The sequence below is a fragment of the Blennius ocellaris genome, assembly GCF_963422515.1.
Source record: "Blennius ocellaris genome assembly, contig: SCAFFOLD_55, whole genome shotgun sequence".
Taxonomy (NCBI): Eukaryota; Metazoa; Chordata; class Actinopteri; order Blenniiformes; family Blenniidae; genus Blennius; species Blennius ocellaris.
The window spans coordinates 308,351-335,915 of record NW_027661975.1 but is presented as its reverse complement, the minus strand read 5'-3'; the positions used below and the strand labels follow the sequence as shown (position 1 = coordinate 335,915).

The window sequence follows — 27,565 nt, the reverse complement described above, 5'->3', positions numbered from 1 at the left end:
TAACAGGAGATGGTAGCTTCTAACAGGAGATGGTAGCTTCTAACAGGAGATGGTAGCTTCTAACAGAAGATGGTAGCTTCTAACAGGAGATGGTAGCTAACAGGAGATGGTAGCTTCTAACAGGAGATGGTAGCTTCTAACAGGAGATGGTAGCTAACAGGAGATGGTAGCTTCTAACAGGAGATGGTAGCTTCTAACAGGAGATGGTAGCTTCTAACAGAAGATGGTAGCTTCTAACAGGAGATGGTAGCTTCTAACAGGAGATGGTAGCTTCTAACAGGAGATGGTAGCTTCTAACAGGAGATAGTAGCTTCTAAAAGGAGATGGTAGCTTCTAACAGGAGATGGTAGCTTCAAACAGGAGATGGTAGCTTCAAACAGGAGATGGTAGCTAACAGGAAATGGTAGCTTCTAACAGGAGATGGTAGCTAACATGAGATGGTAGCTAACAGGAAATGGTAGCTTCTAACAGGAGATGGTAGCTTCTAACAGGAGATGGTAGCTAACAGGAGATGGTAGCTAACATGAGATGGTAGCTTCTAGCAGGAGATGGTAGCTTCTAGCAGGAGATGGTAGCTTCTAACAGGAGATGGTAGCTTCTAACAGGAGATAGTAGCTTTTAACATGAGATAGTAGCTTTTAACAGGAGATGGTAGCTTCTAACAGGAGATAGTAGCTTTTAACAGGAGATGGTAGCTTCTAACAGGATATAGTAGCTTCTAACAGGAGATAGTAGCTTTTAACATGAGATAGTAGCTTTTAACAGGAGATGGTAGCTAACAGGAGATAGTAGCTTCTAAAAGGAGATGGTAGCTTCTAAAAGGAGATAGTAGCTTCTAACAGGAGATGGTAGCTTCTAACAGGAGATAGTAGCTTCAAAAAGGAGATGGTAGCTTCTAAAAGGAGATAGTAGCTTCTAACAGGAGATGGTAGCTTCTAACAGGAGATAGTAGCTTCTAACAGGAGATAGTAGCTTCTAACAGGAGATAGTAGCTTCTAAAAGGAGATAGTAGCTTCTAACAGGAGATAGTAGCTTCTAACAGGAGATGGTAGCTTCTAACAGGAGATGGTAGCTTCTAACAGGAGATAGTAGCTTCTAACAGGAGATAGTAGCTTCTAAAAGGAGATGGTAGCTTCTAAAAGGAGATAGTAGCTTCTAACAGGAGATGGTAGCTTCTAACAGGAAATGGTAGCTTCTAACAGGAGATGGTAGCTTCAAACAGGAGATGGTAGCTTCTAACAGGAGATGGTAGCTTCTAACAGGAGATGGTAGCTTCAAACAGGAGATGGTAGCTTCAAACAGGAGATGGTAGCTAACAGGAAATGGTAGCTTCTAACAGGAGATGGTAGCTAACAGGAGATGGTAGCTAACAGGAAATGGTAGCTTCTAACAGGAGATGGTAGCTTCTAACGGGAGATGGTAGCTTCTAACAGGAGATGGTAGCTTCTAACAGGAGATGGTAGCTTCTAACAGGAGATAGTAGCTTCTAAAAGGAGATGGTAGCTTCTAACAGGAGATGGTAGCTTCTAACAGGAGATGGTAGCTTCTAACAGGAGATGGTAGCTTCAAACAGGAGATGTTAGCTAACAGGAAATGGTAACTTCTAACAGGAGATGGTAGCTAACGGGAGATGGTAGCTTCTAACAGGAGATGGTAGCTTCTAACAGGAGATGGTAGCTAACAGGAGATGGTAGCTAACAGGAGATGGTAGCTAACATGAGATGGTAGCTTCTAGCAGGAGATGGTAGCTTCTAACAGGAGATGGTAGCTTCTAACGGGAGATGGTAGCTTCTAACAGGAGATAGTAGCTTCTAACAGGAGATGGTAGCTTCTAACAGGAGATGGTAGCTAACAAGAGATGGTAGCTTCTAACAGGAGATGGTAGCTTCTAACAGGAGATGGTAGCTAACAGGAGATGGTAGCTTCTAACAGGAGATGGTAGCTTCTAACAGGAGATGGTAGCTTCTAACAGGAGATGGTAGCTTCTAACAGGAGATTGTAGCTTCTAACAGGAGATAGTAGCTTTTAACAGGAGATAGTAGCTTTTAACAGGAAATGGTAGCTTACAACAGGAGATGGTAGCTTCTAACAGGAGATGGTAGCTTCTAACAGGAGATGATAGCTTCTAACAGGAGATAGTAGCTTCTAACAGGAGATAGTAGCTTTTAACAGGAGATGGTAGCTAACAGGAAATGGTAGATTATAATAGGAGATGGTAGCTTCTAACAGGAGATGGTAGCTTCTAACAGGAGATAGTAGCTTCTAACAGGAGATGGTAGCTTCTAACAGGAGATGGTAGCTTCTAACATGAGATAGTAGCTTCTAACAGGAGATGGTAGCTTCTAACAGGAGATGGTAGCTTCTAACAGGAGATAGTAGCTTTTAACAGGAGATAGTAGCTTTTAACAGGAGATGGTGGCTTCTAACAGGAGATAGTAGCTTCTAACAGGAGATAGTAGCTTTTAACATGAGATAGTAGCTTTTAACAGGAGATGGTAGCTAACAGGAGATAGCAGCTTCTAAAAGGAGATGGTAGCTTCTAAAAGGAGATAGTAGCTTCTAACAGGAGATGGTAGCTTCTAAAAGGAGATAGTAGCTTCTAACAGGAGATGGTAGCTTCTAACAGGAGATAGTAGCTTCTAACAGGAGATGGTAGCTTCTAACAGGAGATAGTAGCTTCTAACAGGAGATAGTAGCTTCAAACAGGAGATGGTAGCTTCAAACAGGAGATGGTAGCTAACAGGAAATGGTAGCTTCTAACAGGAGATGGTAGCTAACAGGAAATGGTAGCTTCTAACAGGAGATGGTAGCTTCTAACAGGAGATGGCAGCTTCTAACAGGAGATGGTAGCTTCTAACAGGCGATGGTAGCTAACAGGAGATGGTAGCTTCTAACAGGAGATGGTAGCTTCAAACAGCACTGGCAAATGGTCAGAGAACACACTGTCACAGATTTCCACATTTGACACAGACAGACCATGACAGAGGAAAAGATCCAGTGTGTGTCCATGTTCATGTGTGGGTCCAGACACACACTGCTCCAAATTAAAAGCGTCAATAATGCTTAAAAAGTCTTTCACCAACAGTTTATCAGGACAGCACACATGGATGTTAAAATCCCCTACAAGCAGGACACGATCATACCTGGGCATAATTTCAGCCAGAAGATCGGAAAAGTCATTTAGGAAGTCTTTGTTGTATTTTGGCGGTCGGTAGATGACGGCACACAAAACCGGGTCTGAGCGACCCACCTCAAATATATTAGCTTCAAAGCTAGAGAAAGAGGATGAGACAGCACGCGGTTAACAGTTAAAATCCCTTTTAAAAACATTCGCCGTCCCTCCTCCACGACCCGACAACCGCGGGGAGTTAAAATAAGAGCAGCCAACCGGTAAAAGTTCGATCATCGGGAAACGCCGAGGCAGGGCGAGGGGATGAATTAGTCCATATCCTGTCCGGGAAATGGACGAAGATTGCACCAGCCAGATTTTCAGTTTCGTCAGCCGGCCGCCGCGTTTGCCGCGACGGCCGGGACGCTTCTGCCGAGGAAGTGGAGCAGGAGCCCGGCACAGGTGAGTCGGTATCCCCGCTAGTAGCGGGGGCACCGTTCCCTGCCCACTATGGTTAAAAGCACGTAGATTTTCGACATTATGTCGAAGATGCAAAAGAGTCTGGCGATCATACACCAGCAGAGATCTGGTTAGTGCTAAGTGTTAAAAACAACAGAAATATTAGTCATTGTAGGAGCAGACGGCGGCCAGCAACACACAGCGGCGCCATCTTGCTTCTCCTCAGGAGAATATGGGCTGGAAGTCACATTATGACATGTACTGAAGTATTAAACTGGAAAGTGATTTTTTTTTTACTTTACTGATGGAAAATGTGACTTGAAAGTCACATTTTCCATCAGTAAATGGTGCTGGTGGAGTGGTGGTTTCCAACCGTCTTTCGGTGAGAACCAGACGTCCTTTCTTTCCATTTCTTTGGATTCCCCTCATTGAAGACAGTACAGTTTTCCTCTACATCCACCCTGAGTGTGTTGTGCCTCCTCACCGCGTTATTGCGTGCAATGCCGCTGTAGTCGGCCATGAGAGGTAGCGCAACGTAGAGCTCGGCCTCATACGCTCCTCCCTCTCCTTCATTCCAGGCATTGAAGGTGAGGCTCACAGAGTTTTCATCGCCCAGGTATACTTCCGTCCTGTCGCTGTGAGAAGAAAACAACGTTACATTTCAACTGAAGGTTTCAGTCACATATAGTACTATCAACTTAGGCCCTGTTTTACGCAATCATTTTTCAAGTGAAAGCGCATCAATTCAGAAAACGACAATGCAGCAGATCTCTGAAAACAATGTCGTTTTCATGTTGGGCTATGAGTTGGTGTTGTTTGTTGTCAGCTACAGGCTACAGCACTAAAACCACACACATCTAAGCAGCGAACAATACGCCATAAACATTAACAATGGCAGACAAAACATAATTCTTTTGTCCTGGTGTGGACCAATGGAGATCAAACTGGGCCTTTGGACTGTTGGTTAAAGGGTTGATGTATAATCAATGGGAGGCTTGAAGTAACTAAACAATTTTGTCTTGAGTTTGACCAGCTGACTGGCCTCCAGTTCACCTGGTCTCTGCACTACGACCCGTGATAATCATACCCAGGATATCTCCATCACCTGGATTAACTTACCCAGACACGCACGATTGTGATAAGCTAACATGAAGTACATTATCAACTCAATAATTTGAACCCATGTTTCCCCTTCAGGATCAGCATGTGTTGACATGAAAGGGGCAGAGTTTGCAGCATCTGACCAATCACACACGGCAGCGCAGCTTACTTAAGGTCTTAAGGCGCAGTTATTCTCTGAGAATATGAAGAACTGAAACAGAGCCACCAGGCTCACTCAATTCTACTTTATAATGGCAGAAACATTTCATGCAGTACTTCCTCACTGCTCTTCTTTTAGTTTATATTATCCACCCAGTCGTTTTGAGGCTCCGCCCCCTGTGTGAGCATGATATGTGTTACCACGATAATTCTTTACTGTGACTGTACGAGGAGATGTGCACTCAATGAATTCATGTTTCTGCAGGTCTGTCAGGTGTGGCCACTATCATTAACCTCGTTATTTCAGATGCAACCCTTGTGGAGCTAAACAGACTTGGGAACAAGTCAAGAACAAGAACAACAAGAATGAGCAGATCATTTTCCAAAAGGTCCAATTAGTCAGGAGGCGGTGCTTTTATGCTCATTGGTCTCTTACCCACAACATAACCTGCTTTAGAGCAGGTTAGAGGTTCAGAGTAAGCTACCACGGTAATTCAGCCCAGTGAGGCTAATGCTCGCGAGCCAATTTTCATGGAAGCATGAGCGATATCTCGCCTCAGGTCTGTGTTGTGTTGTGTCTGGTGCTCTTTAGAAGTTTGTTTAGAAAAATCAATGTTATCTATGAGATTTTTACACTTTGCTTTGGGTTTGGAGACAGGATTGGAGCCTCTTGGGGGCCGGTTCTGGCCCACGGGCCTTATGTTTGAGACACTTGATATCCAGCAAACCTTTTTCAATGTGAGCCAGGTTTGATTATTTGAATCTGAATGGTGCCTAATTCATAAAACAAAAAAAACCTTTTAATCTCTGACATTAGCAATACTGATAAGCAACAACCATGAAAATAAATGAAACTGCATAAAACTACTGACTAGTATAGTTTATGCTTTCAGAAGATGTTCTCAATGGTTCTCTATCAAACCAGTACCGGACCTTCCAAGCATTTTTTTTTAATTTTTTTTTTTTACCATGACCAGTTGTATTTAAGACCCAGTTTACATGACAACATTTTCAGGGAAAAACGCAAAACGTCTGTTGCATTTAGGGTCTCTGTTTACATGGCAATGGTGCTTGTAGCCACTGACAAATACTAGTTTTTGAAAACTGCTCCCAAGGTGGAACATTTTGAAAATGCTCAGAGTACATCTCCATGGAAACTGACATTATTTTCATAACTTGAAACATTTCTGATTGGAAAACATACAAATGAAGGGTTTTCACTTGAAATGTTGTCACGTAAAGAGGCCCGAAGGTTAACTGAGGTAAAGTAGCTCAAACAACTAACAATGCAATTAAAATAGCAGGAACCACACAAAACAGTTATAAGACGTAAAACGCCTAAATAAAAGGGCAAAAACATGTAAAACCTCAAAAAGTGTTAAAAACTAAAATAGACACTTAAATAGCTAAATATTGTAAAGAACCTTAGAATCTTAGGTGGAGTGTGCTCCTGGGCACTGAGGATGTAGAACATGTTTTGTTGTGACTCCCTGAAATGTGACTTTTTCTTTTTTTTTTTTTGAACTTTTTATTTTTCAATTTTAACAACACAAACAGAACAGAACATTCCCTGACACAAAATTCATCTGACAATGTATCAAAAGAAACACGATGCACATGAGCGAACCAATATATACAAAATGTGAACATTCAACAACCCCTTTTCAGAGTACCTTCTACAATAAGATGAAATAAACTAACGGGAAAGTAAATACAATTAAAAAAATAAATCATATTCCCAAATAGTCTTTCACCAAATGCCACCTTTGGTCAAACAAGTCAGTTTTCAGTTGTAAAGCTGCAGTCATTCTTTCCATTATAAACACTTGTTTTATCCTTTGCTTCCATTCTGACACCGATGGTGGGTTCACTTGCTTCCAATTTGCTGTTATTGCCTTTTTGGCAACCAATAACAGAATATGCAGAATATACTTTGTGTCTGTATCAAAGTCACTTGGTATGATGCCAAATAGACAGAACTTGACGTTTAAAGGCATTATTCTTTTTATAATGATCTCTATCTCGTCCCTAATCCCCTGAACCACAGAATGACTGGACAATCCCAGAAGATGTGTGTGGTTACCTATCATTCCACATTGTCTCCAGCATACTGCAGATGTGGGGTCTTTAACAAATTTTGAAATTATAGAGGGCGTGTGAAAAAAACATTTTTATCTTCCAATCAAATTCCTTCCACTGTTGACTATTTATGCCTCTGTGGCTTCCCTCACACAGCTCGTCCCATTGGTCATCACTGATTATGGAATTGGATTCTAGCTCCCACTTTTCTTTAATGTTATAAGTACTTTGACAAGCATCGGACAACAGACATTTATACAGATTGGAAACATGTTTCCGTTGAGGAAAATTCTTTTCTGCAATTTTAATAAAATGCTGTTCTATGTCATTTTGATTTTTGTTGAATCTATCTAGTGCTTTATGGTTCATAATGTAATGTCTGATTTGTAGATATCTATAAAAGTCATTTGCAGGAAGTTCAAACTGTTCTTGAAGCTGAGAGAATGATTTAAGTTGTGTTCCATCAAATAACTGATTAAGAATGACTCGGCCCTTAGCGGTCCATCTCTTAAAGCCATGGTCATATGTGGAGGGGGGAAAGTCCATGTTGCCTACTATGGGCATCGCTCTAGAGAAAGATCCAGGGTCCTTGAGCATCTTTTTAACTTCAGCCCAGACCTTTAAAGTATGCTTGGTCCATTCATTAATTACTTTAACTTTATTCATCATTTTAATGTCAATAAAAGGCAGGGTGGATAACTGAATCCCTTTAACTTCACCCTGCTCGATTTGAATCCACTTTACCTCCTCGTCTCCCCTGATCCAAATGATGATTGCTGCCAATTGTGCTGCCCAATAATAATGTTTTAAATTTGGCAAAGCCAGTCCTCCTTTGTTTTTAGGCAGAAACAGTGTTTTAATATTTACTCTGGTTCTCTTTTGTTGCCATATAAATTTAGATATTAATTTATTCATCATAGTGAACAATGAGATTGGAACTCTTATAGGCAAGCATTGGAATAAAAACAGGAGACGAGGAAGTAAATTCATTCGCACAGTCTCCACTCTGCCGTATAGGGATAAAGGTAAAACCTCCCAACGGGTCATGTCCCTTTGTATCTATCAGTTTGTTATAGTTTGCTTCATACAGTTGTGTAGGTTGAGGAGTGAGAGTAATACCAAGGTATCTAAACCCTTGTTTCGACCAACGAAAGGTCACTTTTTCATTCAGTTGAGTCGGCCATATTCCTGCTGCCATCATTGCTTCCCATTTAGTTTGATTAATTCTGTATCCAGAAAAATCTCCATATTCTCCTAAACATTGCATGAGCCTGGGAATCGACGTGAGAGGGTGTTTTAGGAAAATCAAAATGTCATCCGCAAACAGGGAAATTTTGTGTATTGTGCCAGCCCCATCTTCAACACCCTGGATCTGATTATCCTGACGTATGGCCTCCGCCAGGGGCTCCATACTGAGGGCAAACACAATCGGAGATAAAGAATCGCCTTGGCGAACTCCTCTTTCAATGTTAAAATCATTTGAACAATGCCCATTAACTCTAACCCTCGATCTGGGGTTTTTGTACAACAATTTAAACCAACTAATGAATGTTTCACCAAAGCCCATTTCGACCAGTGTTCGTTCTAAAAATGTCCAACTCACACGATCGAATGCTTTCTCGGCATCTAAGCCAAGAAGCATAGATGGGTCTCCATTTTTTGTCATTAACGATTGCAAGTTTAAAGCCCTTCTTACATTATTTGTTCCATGACGGTCAAAGATGAACCCTGTCTGATCAGGTTTTACCAGTTTTTTAATATATTTTTGTAATCGTGTTGCTAATATAGATGTTAATATTTTATAGTTCACACAGAGGAGACTGATAGGACGGTAACTTGAACACTGTAGTGGATCTTTCCCTTCCTTATGTTGGACTGTGATGATGGCCTCAGACCAAGTGTCTGGAGGATTTCCTGAATTTAGAACGCAATTATACAGCTTGCAAAGTACTGGAGTGAGTTCATTGACAAATGTTTTGTAGTATCCACTTGAAAGCCCATCAGTCCCGGGCGACTTGTTGTGTTTTAATTTGCCAATTGTTTTCCTAACTTCATCTTCTCCTATAGGGTCTGTTAGTCTAGAAGATTCCTCTGAACTCAATTTTTCCATATTCAAATGTTTAAAAAACGTTTGCATTTTCTCTTCCTGTAATTCCTGAGCCTGACTCTTGTATAGTTCTTGATAAAATTCAGCAAAGCTATTAGATATATTTTTCGGGCTTGTATCGATGGCATTAGTAAGAGGTTGTTTAATTTTTGGTACTATTCGACTTGCCTGTTCCTTTCGTAATTGAAATGCTAATAATCTGCTAGCCTTGTTTCCAAATTCGTAGTATTTACGATCAATGAATCTAAGGGCTCCTTCTGCCTTATATGTCAGCAGCTCATTTAGTTTAGCTCAACTTACTTTAAGCTTTTCTAAAATGTCTTGTTTTCCCTGTTGTTTGTGTTCAAATTCCAATTTGTTGATTTTAGTTTCTATTTCTCTTTGTTGTTGCATTCTTTTTTTCTTCAGTTTAGATCCTATAGATATGATTTCCCCCCGAATTGTGGCCTTTGACGCATCCCATAGAACTGACGGAGAAACCATTCCGTTATCATTAAAGACAAAATACTCATTTATAGCTGTTCTTATTTCCTCCCTTATGTTCGTGTCAGCCAACAAGGAGACGTTTAGCCTCCAATATCTAAAAGAAGGTTCTAATCCCAGATCAAGAGTTGTAACCACAGGGCCATGGTCCGAAATTGTTATAGATTCAATTACACAGTCTATGACTCTATGAATATCTTTTGTTGAGATTAAAACATGGTCTAACCTAGAGTAGCTACCATGTACATGTGACATAAATGTAAAATCTCTCATATTTGGGTGAAGATGACGCCAGGTGTCGGTTAATCCCAACTCCCCAATCATGTTTACTACACTCTTAGACATTCTGGTCTGTGGCGTGGGCTTTATAGGTATTTTATCCAATTTGTTGTTAATTACACAATTAAAGTACAGCTACAAGCATAATACCTTCCCCGTTGTCTGCAATAAGATTTGCGATTTTTTTAAAGAATTGTCCTCATTGGGGGCATATATATTTACAATGCTCACCTTTAGTCCAGCGACTGTACCCACTACCATGATATTTCGCCCCTCTGCGTCCTGCAAACATTTTTCACAGCTAAAGTAAACAGATTTATGAAACAAAATAGCCACACCTCTTTTCTTTTTGTTACCATATGAACTAAAATAGACCTGATCCACCCACTCCCTTTTCAACGTAAGATGTTCCTTTTCTGTGAGAAGAGTCTCCTGGAGTAGGGCTATGTTACATTTGAACTTTTTTAGTTGACCCAGGATTTTTTTTCTCTTGATGGGGTTGTTAATTCCTTTAATGTTATATGTTACTAAGTTTAGTGAAGTCATCATTAACGAAACATTCAAAATTATCCTCTCTCATATGCAAAATAACAACAAAATAAAATACTTGTGAATACAAACGAAATTGAAACATTTGAGTCAGGGAGAACACAGGAACAACACTTAAAACAAAAAACAGAACTTCCACTTGCTCAGTCAGCCATAGTATCTTAACTACAACCATGTGTGACCCCTGGTGACAATAGGACAGAGAGTGGTGACTTAAACTCTCTGTGAGATGAAGCACAAAATGTGCAAAAGTAACCAATAATACACCTACTGGTAAATGTAAAAAAGGTCTCAATGAGTGTAAATTACTCATAAACAAAACAAAAACAAAGGTCTGTCACGTATGTACATCAAACATATGTAATTTGTGTGACTGTATGAAAATATATCTATATTTGCCTTCCTTATAATGTTATTTTACTGAGCCATCTTATCTGTTTCCTGCTCCATCATGGCCCTCAGATCCGCAGTAGACAAGGCACAGTCCTTCTTTCTCCTCATGTTGATGTTCCCTTCCTCAGCCATCCTCTCCCTGGCGCGTTCTTTGTCCCCACCGGGCACCTGGACACCGAGCTGCTCCAAAGTGTCCATGGTGCTTGTCAGCGTGGAAAAACTTTTTTCTCCAGTGTCGGTCTTGATTTTATGCCGCGTTGGATACAGGCATTTCCCTGGATGCCCCTCTGCTTCAGCTGTTTGATAACGGCATGCAACTTTGTTCGCTTCTTTTGTAGCTCAGGAGAGTAATCTTGATCAAAGAAGATCCTCTTATCTTGAAACATAATTTTACCTTGCTTCCATGCTTGCTGTAAGACAGCGTCTTTAACCGACGCATCCAGAAATCTCACTATTATCGAGCGGGGAGGAGTTGTCGAATCTGTCGGTCTGGATTGAAGTGAGCGATGCGCTCTCTCCATCTTAATATCCAAGTCCGGTGACAGCGTTAGCACTTTCGACAATAACTCTTTAACAAAGACAGTCACATTTACCCCCTCACACCCCTCTGGAATCTGAAAGAATTTTATTTCTTCTCATCCTGTTCTGTAGGTCGTCGCATGTAGCAGAGAGTAGCATTTCACGTTTGAGCAAGTATTGAAGCACCCTGCGCTGCGTAGCCTCCGTGTCTTCGGCCTCACCCACTCGGGCCTCTAACTCACCAATTCGCTGCTGATGGTCATTCAGTTGTTCCTTTATGTCAGTAACGGACTTCTCAAGGCGACTGAGACCATGTTTTGTTTCTGCATGTCCTTGTATGTTTTCTTGGTGGAGTTTCTTTATCTCATTCAGCACCGTTAGCTCCTCACTTAGCTCTTCTGCTAGCTCCGTCGCTAGCTCTTCAGTGTTCGGGTTAGCTTTAGCACCCAAGGTGGGGCTAGCCGCAGGTTCAGGCGAACCTCGCTCTTTTTCGGCATTTTCTTTCAGAGTCCCATGTTTGCTCCTGTTCCTGGATGGTCTCATTCTTCTTTGCAGCTCGAATTCTAGTTGGAAGGTTTGAACGGCATGTGTTTATCACACTTTTTCTAACTTTATCGGACAAGACCTTATGTCTACGATGTTGCTTCCTTCATGACGTCACCGGAAGTCCAAATGTGACTTTTTCATAATATAATTTTACATAAATGTCATCTACAACCCTTCCATTTCCAATTCTCCAATTCTGATATCCCTGAATGCAGAAAAAGCATTTGATTGAATAGAATGGACCACCTGTTTTAGACTTTAGGGAAATTGGGCTTTAAAACAACTTTTATTTCACCCATGGCTTCAATTTGCACAAACACATATACAAAATATTTGTATCTATATCGCTCTACTCGACAGGGTTCTCCATTGAGCCCAATACATTTCGCTTTATGTTCTCATTCCTTTATTATCGGTGTTCAGAGATATGCTAAAGAGCTGAAGGTCTCTCTCTATGCCCATGATTTGCTCTTGTACATTTCTAATTGAGTCGTTTCTGTTCCTGTTGCCCTTCCTCCTCTCACTTCATTTGGTGAATTATCAGGTTATACATTTTACTTCAATAAAAGTGAAATAATCCCCATAAATGCTACTGCAACAAGCTTTCCACTGCACAATTTCCCCTTTAAGATTTCCCAGTCTAGCTCTACATATTGGAGTCCTTGGGAGTCCACGCCACACAAATCTATATAAAGGCCATTTTGAGTCACTTTTGACTTGTGTCTGTGAAGACTTTGATCGATGGTCTATGCTCAACATGGTTTCAGGCAGTGAGTCGTCCAGCTGTCATTTGGACCCTCACTTTTTGTGAAAGACGGCCAAAAAAATAGCAGACATGTTGCAAAGTCGTCTAAAATATGTATAATGGCCATCACTACTTGTCACCATCTAATTTTGCCTAAATGTATCTTTTTTTGCCAAAATGTAGTGAATTATTGGCTCGAGTCCACAACTCACAACTGACTTCCTGTTTGTATTACGCAAAGAAACGAGCAATGTGATTGGTCAATTGATAGCATGTGGTCTATACCTTTTGAAAGGTGGCCTCTGATTGGTTCATAATTCCCAGACTCATTCTGTGTGTTCCCATGCTGGGGCAGAGGAGAGGGATTTGGATGAATTGTCTTTCCAAAATTCTGAGGAACCCACACAGGTGGGACTAATTCTATGGATCGAATTTTTAATATCCAAATTGGTGAACGCATGTTACAACTGCACATCATTCAAGCTTTTCATTGAAAAATAAAATACTCTTTGCTGTGAAAATGTTGATTTTGATATAAGAATTGACAATCATGCTTGCTCCATCACCTATTCATGTGTGACTGTGACATACTAAGGTCTTTGGACCTGCTATAGGAGGCTTGCAGATAACAAATAAGATCTAATATTAAATTAGGAACTAATAAGAGGTATAGGTACAGATTCAAATGAAAGTCACTACCAATGAAAAGAAGCCATTACTTTAAAAGAAAAAAGACAACTTTTTAACAAAGCAAGCCGGTATATTTTATACATCAGCAAAAATGTCAAGGAGAAAAGGAAATACGTATATTACTGTTAATAAGCTAAATCTGTCAAAATGTAGTATTAAGTAGTAAAGAATGTATTCTCTATCCATTCTTTTTTCAAAAGAGACACATTTCATTGGAGCGCTCTGTGTTGTCTGGAGTCACTTTCTGCAGAGTGTGAGCAGAACTCTAACGGTGAACCGTAACGAGAGGCAGCGGCTGCTGTTTCTCTCCGTCCCTCAGGTCTTGACTCCTGCTGCAACTCCTGGACCCAATCCCTCACTGCCATGTGTCTCAGGAAACAGACCCCCCCATTGTAATAAATCCTCTCAACACCCTGCGAGTGTGGCCCTCCCCCCAATGCTAGTAAAGTCATGTTTCTATCAGGAGGAAGAGGGGGGGGATGGGGGCTCCGGGTTGCTATCAGACTTCTTTCATTATTCTTCCTCCGCCCCTCCCTCCACATCTTACCAGGTTCTGGACACAGTGATGTCTCGCCAGGCAAGACAACAACCGGCTGAGCACAGAGGAAGCAGCACAGATCCCCGCATGCCCCGGATCGAGACGTGGAAACGCTGAGAATTACAACAGAAGGTCCTGAAGCTCATAAAAGCAAACATGAAGCCAGAGGGTCGGAGTGAAATTCCAGCGACAGATGTTCGGCAGGAGAAAAATCCTACTTTTTAGTAGGGAAATTCTTCCCAGGATAATCTGCTGAATCACTGTAGTTTTGTCCCACGGCAGCAACAAATGCAGTTCTTTGAGTTTTCATGGGAAAACTTACAGATATTGTATTTCTACAGCCAAGAGAAATCACATGGTGGGACTGTAATGCAAAACACTCCTTATAATAGCTGGCTGGCTGGGAGGAGAACGTGTGTGTGTGTGTGTGTGTGTGTGTGTGTGTGTGTGTGTGTGTGTGTGTGTGTGTGTGTGTGTGTGTGTGTGTGTGTGTGTGTGTGTGTGTGTGTGTGTGTGTGTGTGAATGGACTGCCAAGCATCTGGCTGTTCTCCATTCACCAACAAACAAAGATTAATTAACAAAAATGTGTGGCTGCGTTAAGAGCTGGTGATCATTCACTGAGCGTTGGTTCATTCATGCTATTGGCTGTAAATGTTTTATCATCGTCTGCTGAAAAAAAGTTCATTCTCATTCTCTCACTCTGGAAACAGAAAAACGTTTCCTCTGTGGCTCCGTCAGTGGTTAAAGGTTTGCAGGAGTGTAACGGTTCTGTGGGTTTCAACCAGTGTTCTTATATCTGTGAAGGAAGTTGGCAAATGTTGCTTGATCAGAACAATAACCTGCTGACCGACTTCTGAATTATTTTGGCCTTCGAGGATTAAATGTATCTTCTATCCTATGGATAGTGATTAACGCCCCGTGTACCTGAACTTGCGTTTTGTGGTGGTATTTGCACAATGGTGCTCAGAGCCACTGAAAACTGAACTTTTTGAAAACAGCTCCCAAGCTGGAACTTTTTGACAATGATCCAACTCCATCATTGTGGAAATGGGAGAAAACGTAACTTTGTGGAAACACTCTGGCTTTGGCTCCGTGTCACTACACATGCACAAAATGGCTGAAGTAAATAGTTCTTCTAAACATGCAACACAAGAATGTTTGCCTGCAGAGTGTCATGTTCTCTTGGTTATCCTCTGGAAGGAGGTTCTGCAACGCCAGAACCTCAACAGCCAGGATCTGCAACCATTTCATCCCTCAAGCCATCAGACTCTTAAATAATCCTTGTGCGATGAAATGTCCTTGAAATGTGCACCAGCTTGGTAGTTTGATAGTTGGGCCGTGTGCATCCATAGTTCACTCATCCTCATGAGGGGGGTGTGAGAACCATGTATCTTTAGAACAAAGAGACCACATGGTCAGCCTGACTTCAATCCCTGTGTGGAGAACCGAGTTTGGGACCCGATACCTGGCCAGAACTGTTCTTCTCCTCTCTTGCCTCTCTCGCCTTCATTAACCTGTTGCACGCATCCACCGCCGCTTGTGCCGTTATCTGACCGCGATTAGATAACGCACACACATAGCCACATGTAGCATCTGAACCACTAACTTGTGCCGCTAACCACCTCCTCACAACCACCAGAGTTCTGACTGGATGTTCCCACATACAGTCAGAATGTCGATTCTGAACCAGACTGGACAACGCCGGTCGTTCGTCCTGGACCTCAGAGAGCGTCTCCTTGTGTCCTCGGAATCCTGGCTGTGTCATGCGAAACTGGGCCGCCATTTTGGCTCTGCACGCACGCATGAACACACACTCTTTGTAAACAGTGTTGCTGTTTAGTAGATTAGATCTCCCTGTTAGATGACATTTGTTACTTGATTGTGTTGGTTTAATAAATAATTTATGAATCATTTATGAATTCATGTATTTATGTGAATAAACACCTGTCAGCTGAATTGATCGATTCCTGGTAATCATTGTGTATTTATTGTTGACAATTCACTGGTTTGTAGCAGTCTGTGCTAGAATCTCACACCTTCCTGTTGTTTAAGATTGTTATATTTTGATACCTGTTATTTAGGATTGTTATGTTGACACAGGAATATTAACTTAACTTGAATAACCTTTTTTACAAACAACACTGATATTTTGATATTACTATTTCCAGTTTATCTGGTGGTGCCCCAATTTCATTATTATTTGATAAATAACCAATTTATTCTAATTAATAATTTTTCATTAATAAATTATCTTCGATAATTGATTCACTTTTAAGCAATTACTCAATTACTTTAGGAGTTGTTAATGAGTAAGTGACCGTTTGCTTCCATTAATAATTTAAGTTTTTCCTAAATTACTTCCAGTGATTTATTACTTTCAGCAATTTATTACTTACAGTAATTTAACGCTAATATAACCAACCATATGTCCCAACATAGTCGACCATCACCGTATTAACCATCCAATTTGGTCATCCATACAAATGTCTGGGTACTCTCATTATTAATGTTTATAGCGTATATTCATCACAAATCAAACAACAGTGCAAACTTCTGGCCCAACAGGAAATCTACATCATTTCCAGTGTTTCTGTTGTTTCCATATAAACTTATATCATTTTCAAAATGTTGCCATGTAAAAGCAAAACTTTGCTGAAATTAAATTAAAATGCAAAAATAATGTGTTTTCCCTTAAAACTTTTTCATGTAAACAGGGTCTTAGTTGCGTGTGGTGTCACTCATGTTACTATTCTGAGTTGATCATTTGCAAAATGCATACAAACCAAAAGTGTGATCTATTTGCGTACTCCTGCAGCTCAGCATGTCTGAAACAGAATTTTAGTCAATCAGGTGGTAACTGTGCCCTGTTGGTACTAACCGAAAACATAAAAGGGAAACTTCTGTTGTGATATCCGTCAGTGAGGGAGGAAGCTGCGCCAGATTAGTGTTGCCTGGCAGAAGGCTTTGCTCAATGTTTGTTTGAGTCAGGTAACGTTTCTCTCTCACCTGTAAACAGCCAGCTTGAGGTCAGGGACGCAGATGTTGTCCTCTCCACAATCAAGCTGAATCTGCGCCTGAGAGAGAGAGAGAGAGAGAGAGAGAGAGAGAGAGAGAGAGAGAGAGAGAGATTTTTTTTTTGATTTTTAAAACACTTTTTTATTTACACTAGATTGTCAGAAGACGGTTACATTGTGTCAGACATTTTTTTTTCTTTTTTTTTTTCAAACAATCATTTTTTTTTAAACCGTGCAAACTGCAAATCTTCATTTTCTAAAAAGCACAGAATGTTCTTAAAACACCAGACCTCTTTAAAAGAATTCAGGTTATTGTTTTGTTTAAAAAAACGGTATTCAAGCCAGAGTCTGGATTTGACATTGACTCGCCACACTTCCATGACATCCTGCCCTTCTTTGTTCTCCACCATGTTCCTCCTGCTGACGTAGATCGCCATCTTGGCCTCACCTGAGAGGAAATTCAGGAGCTGCCATTTTTCTTTTGCACTTTTTTTGTAGCCAGCTCCCATAATAAAATTCCTCTCAGTAAAAACAACACTAAAAAGACTAAAAACCATTGTTAAAAGAGTGAAGAAACCTGCGAGTCTCTTGCACCCGATAAAAACATGGAAAACAGTCTCTCTCTGTGCACAAAATGGACAAGTGTTTAAAACAGCAGGGTTAATGATGGAGATAAAAGCGTTTGAGGCGATCGCACCATGTAAAATCCTCCACTGAAGGTCTCCAGTCCGTTTCTTTAAGGGGGGTTTGTAGAAGATCCTCCACTGTGGACCAGGTCCGCCCTGACCCAGTCTTTGTGACCACACAGTGGAGGGTCTGTTGCTCAGTCCACCCTTGTGGATGCTCTTCACACAGTTCTGATAAAATGTTCATTTGTCTGCCTTGTGTAATGACAGTCTCTCAGGCTGTGTGGTTTCTAGGAGGGGGCCGGACAATCCCCCCAGCTCCGGGCTCAACAGGACCTCGGGGAAGGGGTCTGCAGCGTCCGGGGAGAGTTCTCCTTGGTCGTACTTCCTCAGGAGGCTCCTGTCTCTGGCTGTGAGGACCCTCCTCCAGGTCTCCAGGAGCCTCTGGGACACCCGGACAGACTGCAGCATCAGGAGAGAGCCCAGGGCCTTGATGTTGCTCAGGTCCGGCCCCACAGCATCCACAAGCTGACCCACGGTGAGGGTCCCAGACTGGATCAGCCTTCCCGTCAGCCCAGGAGTTGTTGCTCCGCTGAGGTCCAGTCTGGCTCCGTGGATCAGGGGTTCTTTCAACAGCCAGTGCAGAGAGTCGGCTTTCAGGCACCTTCTATGGGTAAATAGAGCCCAGCATTTAAAAACACTTTGATAAAATGGAGGAAGCCCTTTGAGATTTAGTAATTTGGGATCAGTTAGGAACAGAGCATTATCCAACCCCAACTTACTGGCACGCCTCAGGATGCAGCTGGCCATGCCTCTCCACACCAGATCTGCCGGGCCTGTGAGGTACCTCTGCAGGAACTGGAGTCTAAAAGTGGCAGTCCGGCTGGCCAAGTGGACAAGGCCCTGACCCCCCTCCTCTCTGTCTAAAAAGAGCACCCCCTGTGGCACCCAGTGCAGACCATCCCAGAAGAAATCTATTATTTTCTTTTGAATTTGAGCCAGGAGACCTGGAGGAGGGTCTACACAGGTGAGCCGATGCCACAGCTGGGATGCTACAAGATTATTTAAAACAAGAACCCTGCCTCGGAGTGACATTTTTGGGAGGAGCCACCTCCACTTGGAGAGCTTACCCTCAATTTTTTCCGTGACGGTCTCCCAGTTCTTCTGAACAAAATGTTCTTCACCCACATGTATTCCTAAGTATTTCAACCCATTTCTTTTCCAGGTTAAATTCTGGGGAAGAACTGGGAGACCGCCATGCCACCTGCCGATAGCGAGGGCTTCACTTTTTTCCCAGTTGACCCTCGCTGCTGATGTCACGTTAAAATCTCTGATTATTTTACTTAAAAGGTCTATTTCTTCCTGGTTCTTGATAAAAACAATGAGGTCATCCGCATAGGCGGATAAAATCACGCCTTCACTAAAACCTGGTAAAAACACCCCCCCCACACTAGAACGTATCTTATTGAGGAGGGGTTCCAGAGAGAGTGCATAGAGCATCCCAGACAGAGCGCAGCCCTGCCTGACACCTCTACACACTCTAAAAGGAGCACACAGACTGCCGTTGAACTTCAGCACACTCTCAATGTCTCTGTACAGCACCTTGATTTTGGCTATAAAACCAGCGCTGAAACCGAAGCTTTCCATGACCCTCCAAAGCAAGACGTGTTCAACACGGTCAAAAGCCTTTTCCTGGTCTACTGAAATCAGACCAGCATCTATATCCAAAGAACTAGAGACTTCCAAAATACCCCGAATCAGGTGGATATTATCCACCATGGACCTGCCGGGGACACAGTAGGTCTGATCCCGGTGGATGACCTGCTCCATAGCTCTCCCCAGCCTGGAGGCCAGGACCTTGGAAAGGAGTTTGTAGTCCACACAGAGCAATGACACGGGGCGCCAGTTTTTGATGTCCTGCAGGTTCCCTTTCTTAGGGAGCAGAGTGAGGACTGCCCTCCTGCAGGACACTGGCATGGAACCAGAGGCCAGACATTTGTTGAACACGTCCAGGACATCCTTGCCCAGGATGTCCCAGAACGTTTTATAAAATTCAGCGGTGAGCCCGTCAATCCCGGGAGACCTGCCCGTTGGCATCGCCTGCAGTGCTGCCCGCAGCTCTTGCATTTCTAGGCAGGCCTCCAGATGTTCGTTGGTCTCCTCGGAGACTTGAGGCAGTTCCCTCAGGAACCCCTCGAGGAGACCTTGCTCCTCCTTGTACTCACTCTCGTACAGGGACGCGTAGAAGCTCACCGCTCTCTTCCTCATCTGGCTTGGTTCCGAGATCTCCTGCCCCGTGTCTGAGAGCAGTGCGTGGACCACTTTCCCCTGGCCATTCTTTTTTTCCAGGCTGAAGAAGAAGCTAGAGGGAGCATCCATCTCATTGATATTTTGGTACCGGGACCGGACCAGTGCGCCCTGCACTTTAACGTTCAGCAGGTCGGCTAAAGCCATTTTTTTAGTTTTGAGACTTTCAAAATAGCCTCGATCTCCTGTGGACTCTCTTAGATGTTCCAGTTCCACTATCTCGGTCTCTAGTTTCTTCAAAGATCTGGTGATGTCACTTGTGTCATTTAGGGTGTGCTGCTGACACAGGAGTTTGATTTGGGTCTTACCGTGGTCCCACCACTGCCTAAGACTGCTAAAATCACCTTTTCTCTGTCTAAAAACCTCCCAAAAAAATGCTAAAGCCTCTCTAAAACTTCTGTCTAAGGTTAAAACTGAGTTAAAATGCCAGTAGGCGCTTTTCGGTACAACATTCCGGACACAAATACTATTTAAAAGTAAACAATGATCAGTAAAACCAACAGGTAAAATGTCACATCTCTTAAAAACATTAAAATGATGTTTAAAACAATAAATACGATCTAACCTGGCTGAGGAGATCCTGCTCTCTCTAAAGTGGGACCAGGTGTACTGACGGCAGTCTGGATGCATCCTTCTCCAAACGTCCACTATGCCCTGAGAGTGGACCAGCTGCTTCAAGGCGTGTTGAGAGGCTGGATGAGGCTCTGCATGGTTGCGGTCTAAAGCCGCGTTTTCCGTACAGTTAAAATCCCCACCCAGAAACAAATAGTCCTCCGACCCACACCCACTTACCACCTCAGTTAACTTGAGGAAAAACTGCTTCCTCTCTGCACCGGCTGTTGGGGCATAACAATTAATAAAAACACATTTAAAATGGTGGAACTGAGCTTTAACTAAAAGCAACCTCCCCCCTACACAGTGCTGGACCTCCAGTGAGTTGGGGTTAAAAGCCCGGGAGAAGAGGAGGCCCACTCCTCCACTGAGAGGAGTGTGGTGACTCAAATAGGCCTCCCCTTTCCACTCCTGCCTCCACTCAGCCTCATTGCTAAAATCACTATGGGTTTCCTGAAGGAACAGGACGTCTATCTTTTTGAGTGTGGCTGTCTCATAGATTGTTTGTCTTTTCCTCAGATCTCTGGCTCCGTTTACATTTAAAGTACCTAGTTTAAAAACATCCATAATAAAGGAGATGTTTAAAACCAGGATAAAAACAATAACATTAGTTAAAATAAACTTGGCTGTCAGCTTCATCTCGTAGCTGCTTTTTTGTTTTCAGCACAAGTTTCCTGAGTCTAAACCCTCCTGCTGTGAGGCCAGACTGTCTGCTGCTCATATGGAGTCTGGCCGAGAAAATAAAAAGACTGAGGTCTGGGAAATGGTCCTCTATTTTCATTCCCTGCTGATTTTTTGTCTGTTGTAAAAATATTTTAAATTTGTCTGCACTGTAGGGTATTTTTGTTGTTTTTTGAGAACTGTTAAAATAAATATCACTGCTGTCTGACACACATTCACTTTCACCGTCTTCTGACACTCTGTTTTCTCCACAGCTTTTCTTTGCATCTGTGTTTTTGGTTTTTTTCCTCCTTTTTGTAGGTTTGTTTTTTGCGCTTTTTTCCTCCTCCATCTCTGCCTCCTCCACCTGCTCAGCCCAGGCTGCACTCTTTTCTGGCTCCTCCACCTGTTCTGCTCTGCAGCTCCTTCCTGCCTCCTCTCCTTCCTCCTCCACCTGCTGCTCCTCAACAAGCTCACTTTTTTTGTTGTCTCCTACTTTTTCTCCTTTTCTTTTTTCTCCCTCCACCTCACCAGTGATATTTACAATTGTTTCATTCACGCTGCATTCAGTGCCATTCACTCTTTCTTCCTCCTCCCCAGCCCCACCCGACACACTCTCCTCACTCACGCTCACATTCACACATTCACCCGGTGTATTTACATCACTCACCCCGTGCTTGGTGCTCTCCTGGTCGGTCACAGCAGCGCGTCTCCTCGGTGAAGCCCGAGGAGCGGCGATCGGTCGCTCAGATCGAGCCCCGGCCACCGCATCTCCCGGGAGCCCGGACCGCAGAGTCACCGCCGGGGGGGGGGGGGGCCCCAGGCGGTGGTCCGCGGCCCCGGCACCGGGGTAGCGGCAGCCGCGGCGGTAGCCGCGGCGGCAGCGCCGGGGGTCTCCGCAGAGCCGGGCTGAGTCGACTCAGCTCGCAGCGGACAGGATTTCACCGTGTGTCCCTCCTCACCGCAGCCGAAACATTTCATTCCAGCTGAGCTCGCGAAAACAATGTAGTCATAATCATTTACTCTCACACGGAAACGGAGGCTGAGCTCCTCACACCGGTTATTGAGTATCATAAAGACTTGTCTCCTGAAACATGTCGTGTGTTTCAGCAGCGGAGACTTAATTCCAGAGGCGATGTCTTTGTAGCCGGACACTACTTTGCCAAATCTGGAAAGCTCCTTAGTTAGGAGCTCGTCTGGCGCATAAGGAGGGACATTGGACAGGATGACCCGGACAGCCGGCTGAGACAGCGGCTGCACCTGGACAAACCTGTCCGACACGGTGATTCCTGTCTCCACTACGGAGTTGGCCTTCTCCACCTGGTCCACAAAGACCACCACGGCACCGTTCATCCGGGCCGCCGCCTTCACGCTGCTGTAACCCACCTTCTCCCCCACAGCCAGAGCAACCTGCTCCACCTGCTGTAACCGACCTTCTCCCCCACAGCCAGAGCATCCTGCTCCACCTGCTGTAACCGACCTCCCCCACAGCCAGAGCAACCTGCTCCACCTGCTGTAACCGACCTCCCCCACAGCCAGAGCAACCTGCTCCACCTGCTGTAACCGACCTTCTCCCCCACAGCCAGAGCAACCTGCTCCACCTGCTGTAACCGACCTTCTCCCCCACAGCCAGAGCATCCTGCTCCACCTGCTGTAACCGACCTTCTCCCCCACAGCCAGAGCAACCTGCTCCACCTGCTGTAACCGACCTTCTCCCCCACAGCCAGAGCATCCTGCTCCACCTGCTGTAACCGACCTTCTCCCCCACAGCCAGAGCATCCTGCTCCACGTTGCAGGGGAAAGGTGCAGAGATGCGCACCCCGTGTTTGCGGGTGAGCTTCCTGAGCTCCGACATGGCGGCAGCCAGTCCCCAGCAAACACAGACCACACAAACCCACCGAAACCCAAGAAAGATTGAAATAAAACAAAAGGTGCTCTGTGATTATTAAACTACAGTGATTGTGAACATTAACAAAGAACAGAACAAGAACAAAAATCACATAAAACTGTGACAAACGCTCCCCGCTCACACACGCTCCCAGCCCTTCCGCACTCCCAGCATGCACCGAGAGAGAGAGAGAGAGAGAGAGATTATTTACAGTTATCACACTGATCCAAATATTTTCCAACTGTTATGAGATTAAACCAGCCTGAGCAGCTCTATCTAGACAGTAACATGATTTTCTAGATTAAACCAGCCTGAGCAGCTCTATCTAGACAGTAACATGATTTTCTAGATTAAACCAGCCTGAGCAGCTCTATCTAAACAGTAACGTGATTTTCTAGATTAATCCAGCCTGAGCAGCTCTATCTAGACAGTTCATCATGTAACTGTCTAGATAGAGCTGCTCAGGCTCAGAGAGAGAGAGAGAGAGGGGGAGAGAGAGAGAGAGTGAGAGAGAGAGAGTGAGAGAGAGGAGAGAGAGAGTGAGAGAGAGAGAGAGGAGATAGAGAGTGAGAGAGAGAGAGGAGAGAGAGAGAGAGCGAGAGGAGAGAGAGAGTGAGAGAGAGAGAGGAGAGAGAGAGAGAGTGAGAGAGAGAGAGTGAGAGAGAGGAGAGAGAGAGTGAGAGAGAGAGAGAGGAGAGAGAGAGTGAGAGAGAGAGAGGAGAGAGAGAGAGAGTGAGAGAGAGAGAGAGAGAGAGAGAGAGAGAGTGAGAGAGAGAGGAGAGAGAGAGGGGAGAGAGAGAGTGAGAGAGAGAGAGTGAGAGAGAGAGAGGAGAGAGAGAGAGTGAGAGTGAGAGAGGAGAGAGAGAGAGAGTGAGAGCGAGAGAAGGAGGGAGAGAGAGAGAGGGAGCGAGAGAGAACAAAGAGAAGGAGATGAGTGAGGGGATAAGGGAGGAAGAGGGAAAGAGCGAAGGATGGACATGGTTTGGAGGCAGAAGATATGAGGATGGGCTAGAGAGGAAGTGGATATTTACAGAAGCCTGGACACTCAAATGAGGGTTTAATGAAAGGATAAAAGAGGATGGAGACAATAGCCATACATGCGCTAAAAGTGGAACAATATTTGCAACAAGCTGTTTCTGGGATGTCATTGAAAGCTCTTAAAGTCTTTCATGGGTGAAGGATGAAAGCACTGCGAGCCTCACATGTGGGAACGAGGAGGACAAAAAACATCTAAACACGACATCAAACAAAGTAAAAACCTCCCGTATAAAAGACAGCAGGGATTAATCTGTTCCTCGGAGCTTTGAGATAGAGACTTGATAGGAGAACATAGACGTGATTTGGATCAGGCGTGAAGCCTTTCCCTGAGTTCTCTGTGCAACGCTATGCTGTCATTGTTGGTCCGGCTTCATCTCACCCACATGTGGGAAACATTAACTTCCTGAAGAATGCTTCACAGAGAACATAACCTGCCTGGAAATGGTTAACAGAGTTTGGCTGCAGAGTTCTCACTGCTTTTTTGTTTACTCAGGATTGAAGGAGCCGTCAGAATAAAATTGCACATTTTAACAGACGTGCTTGCATTGAGTCCAGGTTTATCTGCCCTGCCTCACAAACGCACCTTCTTCCTCTGTTTTTACTCATCCTGTCTTCATGTTTCATCTACAAATATCTCCAGGAGGAAGAAGTAGAGAGGAAGTAGTGAAAAAGACACTCATTGATGTCTGGTATGAAGACTACATATCGCAGTGGTTTGTGGCTACCCATTAGCTACAAACTAGCCTAGCCAACATGGGCTAAAGCTGCGGGACTTCCAGTTTCGTTCTGGACCAATCAATGAGCTGTGTTTCTTCTTTACTTCCTCCCGGGTCAGTGTTTGTTTTGGGTCACAGCGCCCCCAAATTAACAGCTATTGTAATTGCATGACATTTTGCATGCAGATTGATCCGGTCTCAAAAGTGGATGTAGACACCACCTGAACCAAATAGAGGTGTGAAAATTCTCGGCTCTCCTCTCTACGAAGGGAGCAAAGTCCCAGATTATCTAAAGGTGAAAGGCCCCTGAGACCTGAGCAGGCCAGCAGTTAAAACAGCAGTTCTCGAGGAGCATGCACAGTGACTGATTCGAGTGTGACGTCATTAAATGCGGAGATGGCAAGTAACGAAGTACAAATACTTCGTTACTGTACTTAAAGGACCAATATTCTACTAAATGGACCTTTCTGGTCATTAAACATGATACAAGTTCTATTTGGGGTTCATATAATCCCCAAAGTGTTTTTTCATTCATTCCCTCCAGCTTGAGTTCACAGTGATCTTTCTCTGTTCTACCTGGTGGGGGAGCTCAACACCTTGATTCTATTTGATGATGTCACAGAGCTGGAGAAGCCCCGCCTCCAGGAAGATTGACATGAGGAGAAACCAAAACAAGACACGCCCACATCTCAGTCTCTGCTGCTTCACATTGAACTGATGTTTTTGTTGTTCCACATCTGTTTTCACCTTCATGTCCACTGGAGAAAATGTGTTTTCACCTTCATGTCCACTGGAGAAAATGTGTTTTCACCTTCATGTCCACTGGAGAAAATGTGTTTTCACCTTCATGTCCACTGGAAAAAATGTGTTTTCACCTTCATGTCCACTGGAGAAAATGTGTTGTCACCTTCATGTCCACTGGAGAAAATGTGTTTTCACCTTCATGTCCACTGGAGAAAATGTGTTTTCAGGTACAAGTCTGGTTTTTGTTGTTCCACAACTGTTTTCCCCTTCATGTCCACTGGAGAAAATGTGTTTTCACCTTCATGTCCACTGGAGAAAATGTGTTTTCACCTTCATGTCCACTGGAGAAAATGTGTTTTCACCTTCATGTCCACTGGAGAAAATGTGTTTTCAGGTACAAGTATGGTTTTTGTTGTTCCACAACTGTTTTCACCATCATGTCCACTGGAGAAAATGTGTTTTCACCATCATGTCCACTGGAGAAAATGTGTTTTCACCATCATGTCCACTGGAGAAAATGTGTTTTCAGGTACAATATGGTTTTTGTTGTTCCACAACTGTTTTCACCTTCATGTCCACGGGAGAAAATGTGTTTTCACCTTCATGTCCACTGGAGAAAATGTGTTTTCACCTTCATGTCCACTGGAGAAAATGTGTTTTCAGGTACAAGTCTAGTTTTTGTTGTTCCACAACTGTTTTCACCTTTATGTCCACTGGAGAAAATGTGTTTTCACCTTCATGTCCACTGGAGAAAATGTGTTTTCACCTTCATGTCCACTGGAGAAAATGTGTTGTCACCTTCATGTCCACTGGGGAAAATGTGTTTTCACCTTCATGTCCACTGGAGAAAATGTGTTTTCAGGTACAAGTCTGGTTTTTGTTGTTCCACAACTGTTTTCCCCTCCATGTCCACTGGAGAAAATGTGTTTTCACCTTTATGTCCACTGGAGAAAATGTGTTTTCACCATCATGTCCACTGGAGAAAATGTGTTTTCAGGTACAAGTCTGGTTTTTGTTGTTCCACAACTGTTTTCACCTTCATGTCTACTGGAGAAAATGTGTTTTCACCTTCATGTCCACTGGAGAAAATGTGTTTTCACCTTCATGTCCACTGGAGAAAATGTGTTTTCAGGTACAAGTCTAGTTTTTGTTGTTCCACAACTGTTTTCACCTTCATGTCCACTGGAGAAAATGTGTTTTCACCTTCATGTCCACTGGAGAAAATGTGTTTTCACCATCATGTCCACTGGAGAAAATGTGTTTTCACCATCATGTCCACTGGAGAAAATGTGTTTTCAGGTACAATATGGTTTTTGTTGTTCCACAACTGTTTTCACCTTCATGTCCACTGGAGAAAATGTGTTTACACCTTCATGTCCACTGGAGAAAATGTGTTTTCAGGTACAAGTCTGGTTTTTATTGTTCCACAACTGTTTTCACCTTCATGTCCACTGGAGAAAATGTGTTTTCACCATCATGTCCACTGGAGAAAATGTCTTTTCATCTTCATGTCCACTGGAGAAAATGTGTTTTCACCTTCATGTCCACTGGAGAAAATGTGTTTTCAGGTACAAGTCTAGTTTTTGTTGTTCCACAACTGTTTTCACCTTCATGTCCACTGGAGAAAATGTGTTTTCACCTTCATGTCCACTGGAGAAAATGTGTTTTCACCATCATGTCCACTGGAGAAAATGTGTTTTCACCATCATGTCCACTGGAGAAAATGTGTTTTCAGGTACAATATGGTTTTTGTTGTTCCACAACTGTTTTCACCTTCATGTCCACTGGAGAAAATGTGTTTACACCTTCATGTCCACTGGAGAAAATGTGTTTTCAGGTACAAGTCTGGTTTTTGTTGTTCCACAACTGTTTTCACCTTCATGTCCACTGGAGAAAATGTGTTTTCACCATCATGTCCACTGGAGAAAATGTCTTTTCATCTTCATGTCCACTGGAGAAAATGTGTTTTCAGGTACAGTATGGTTTTTGTTGTTCCACAACTGTTTTCACCTTCATGTCCACTGGAGAAAATGTGTTTACACCTTCATGTCCACTGGAGAAAATGTGTTTTCAGGTACAAGTCTGGTTTTTGTTGTTCCACAACTGTTTTCACCTTCATGTCCACTGGAGAAAATGTGTTTTCACCTTCATGTCCACTGGAGAAAATGTGTTTACACCTTCATGTCCACTGGAGAAAATGTGT

The 27,565-nt window shown here is 43.3% G+C and overlaps 1 protein-coding gene across 3 annotated transcripts in view; it reads right to left on the bottom strand.

Annotated features, from left to right (window-relative positions):
• Positions 1–27,565, bottom strand: part of LOC308148472 (integrin alpha-5-like) — a 346,877-nt gene that overhangs the window by 56,816 nt on the left and 262,496 nt on the right. For all 3 annotated transcript variants that reach the window (XM_080521934.1, XM_080521936.1, XM_080521935.1), the window contains 2 exons: positions 16,764–16,831; positions 4,053–4,203 (listed from right to left, as the gene is read on the bottom strand). In XM_080521934.1, coding sequence (XP_080378060.1) covers positions 4,053–4,203; positions 16,764–16,831 — 219 coding nt within the window. The remainder of the gene's footprint in view (positions 1–4,052; positions 4,204–16,763; positions 16,832–27,565) is intronic.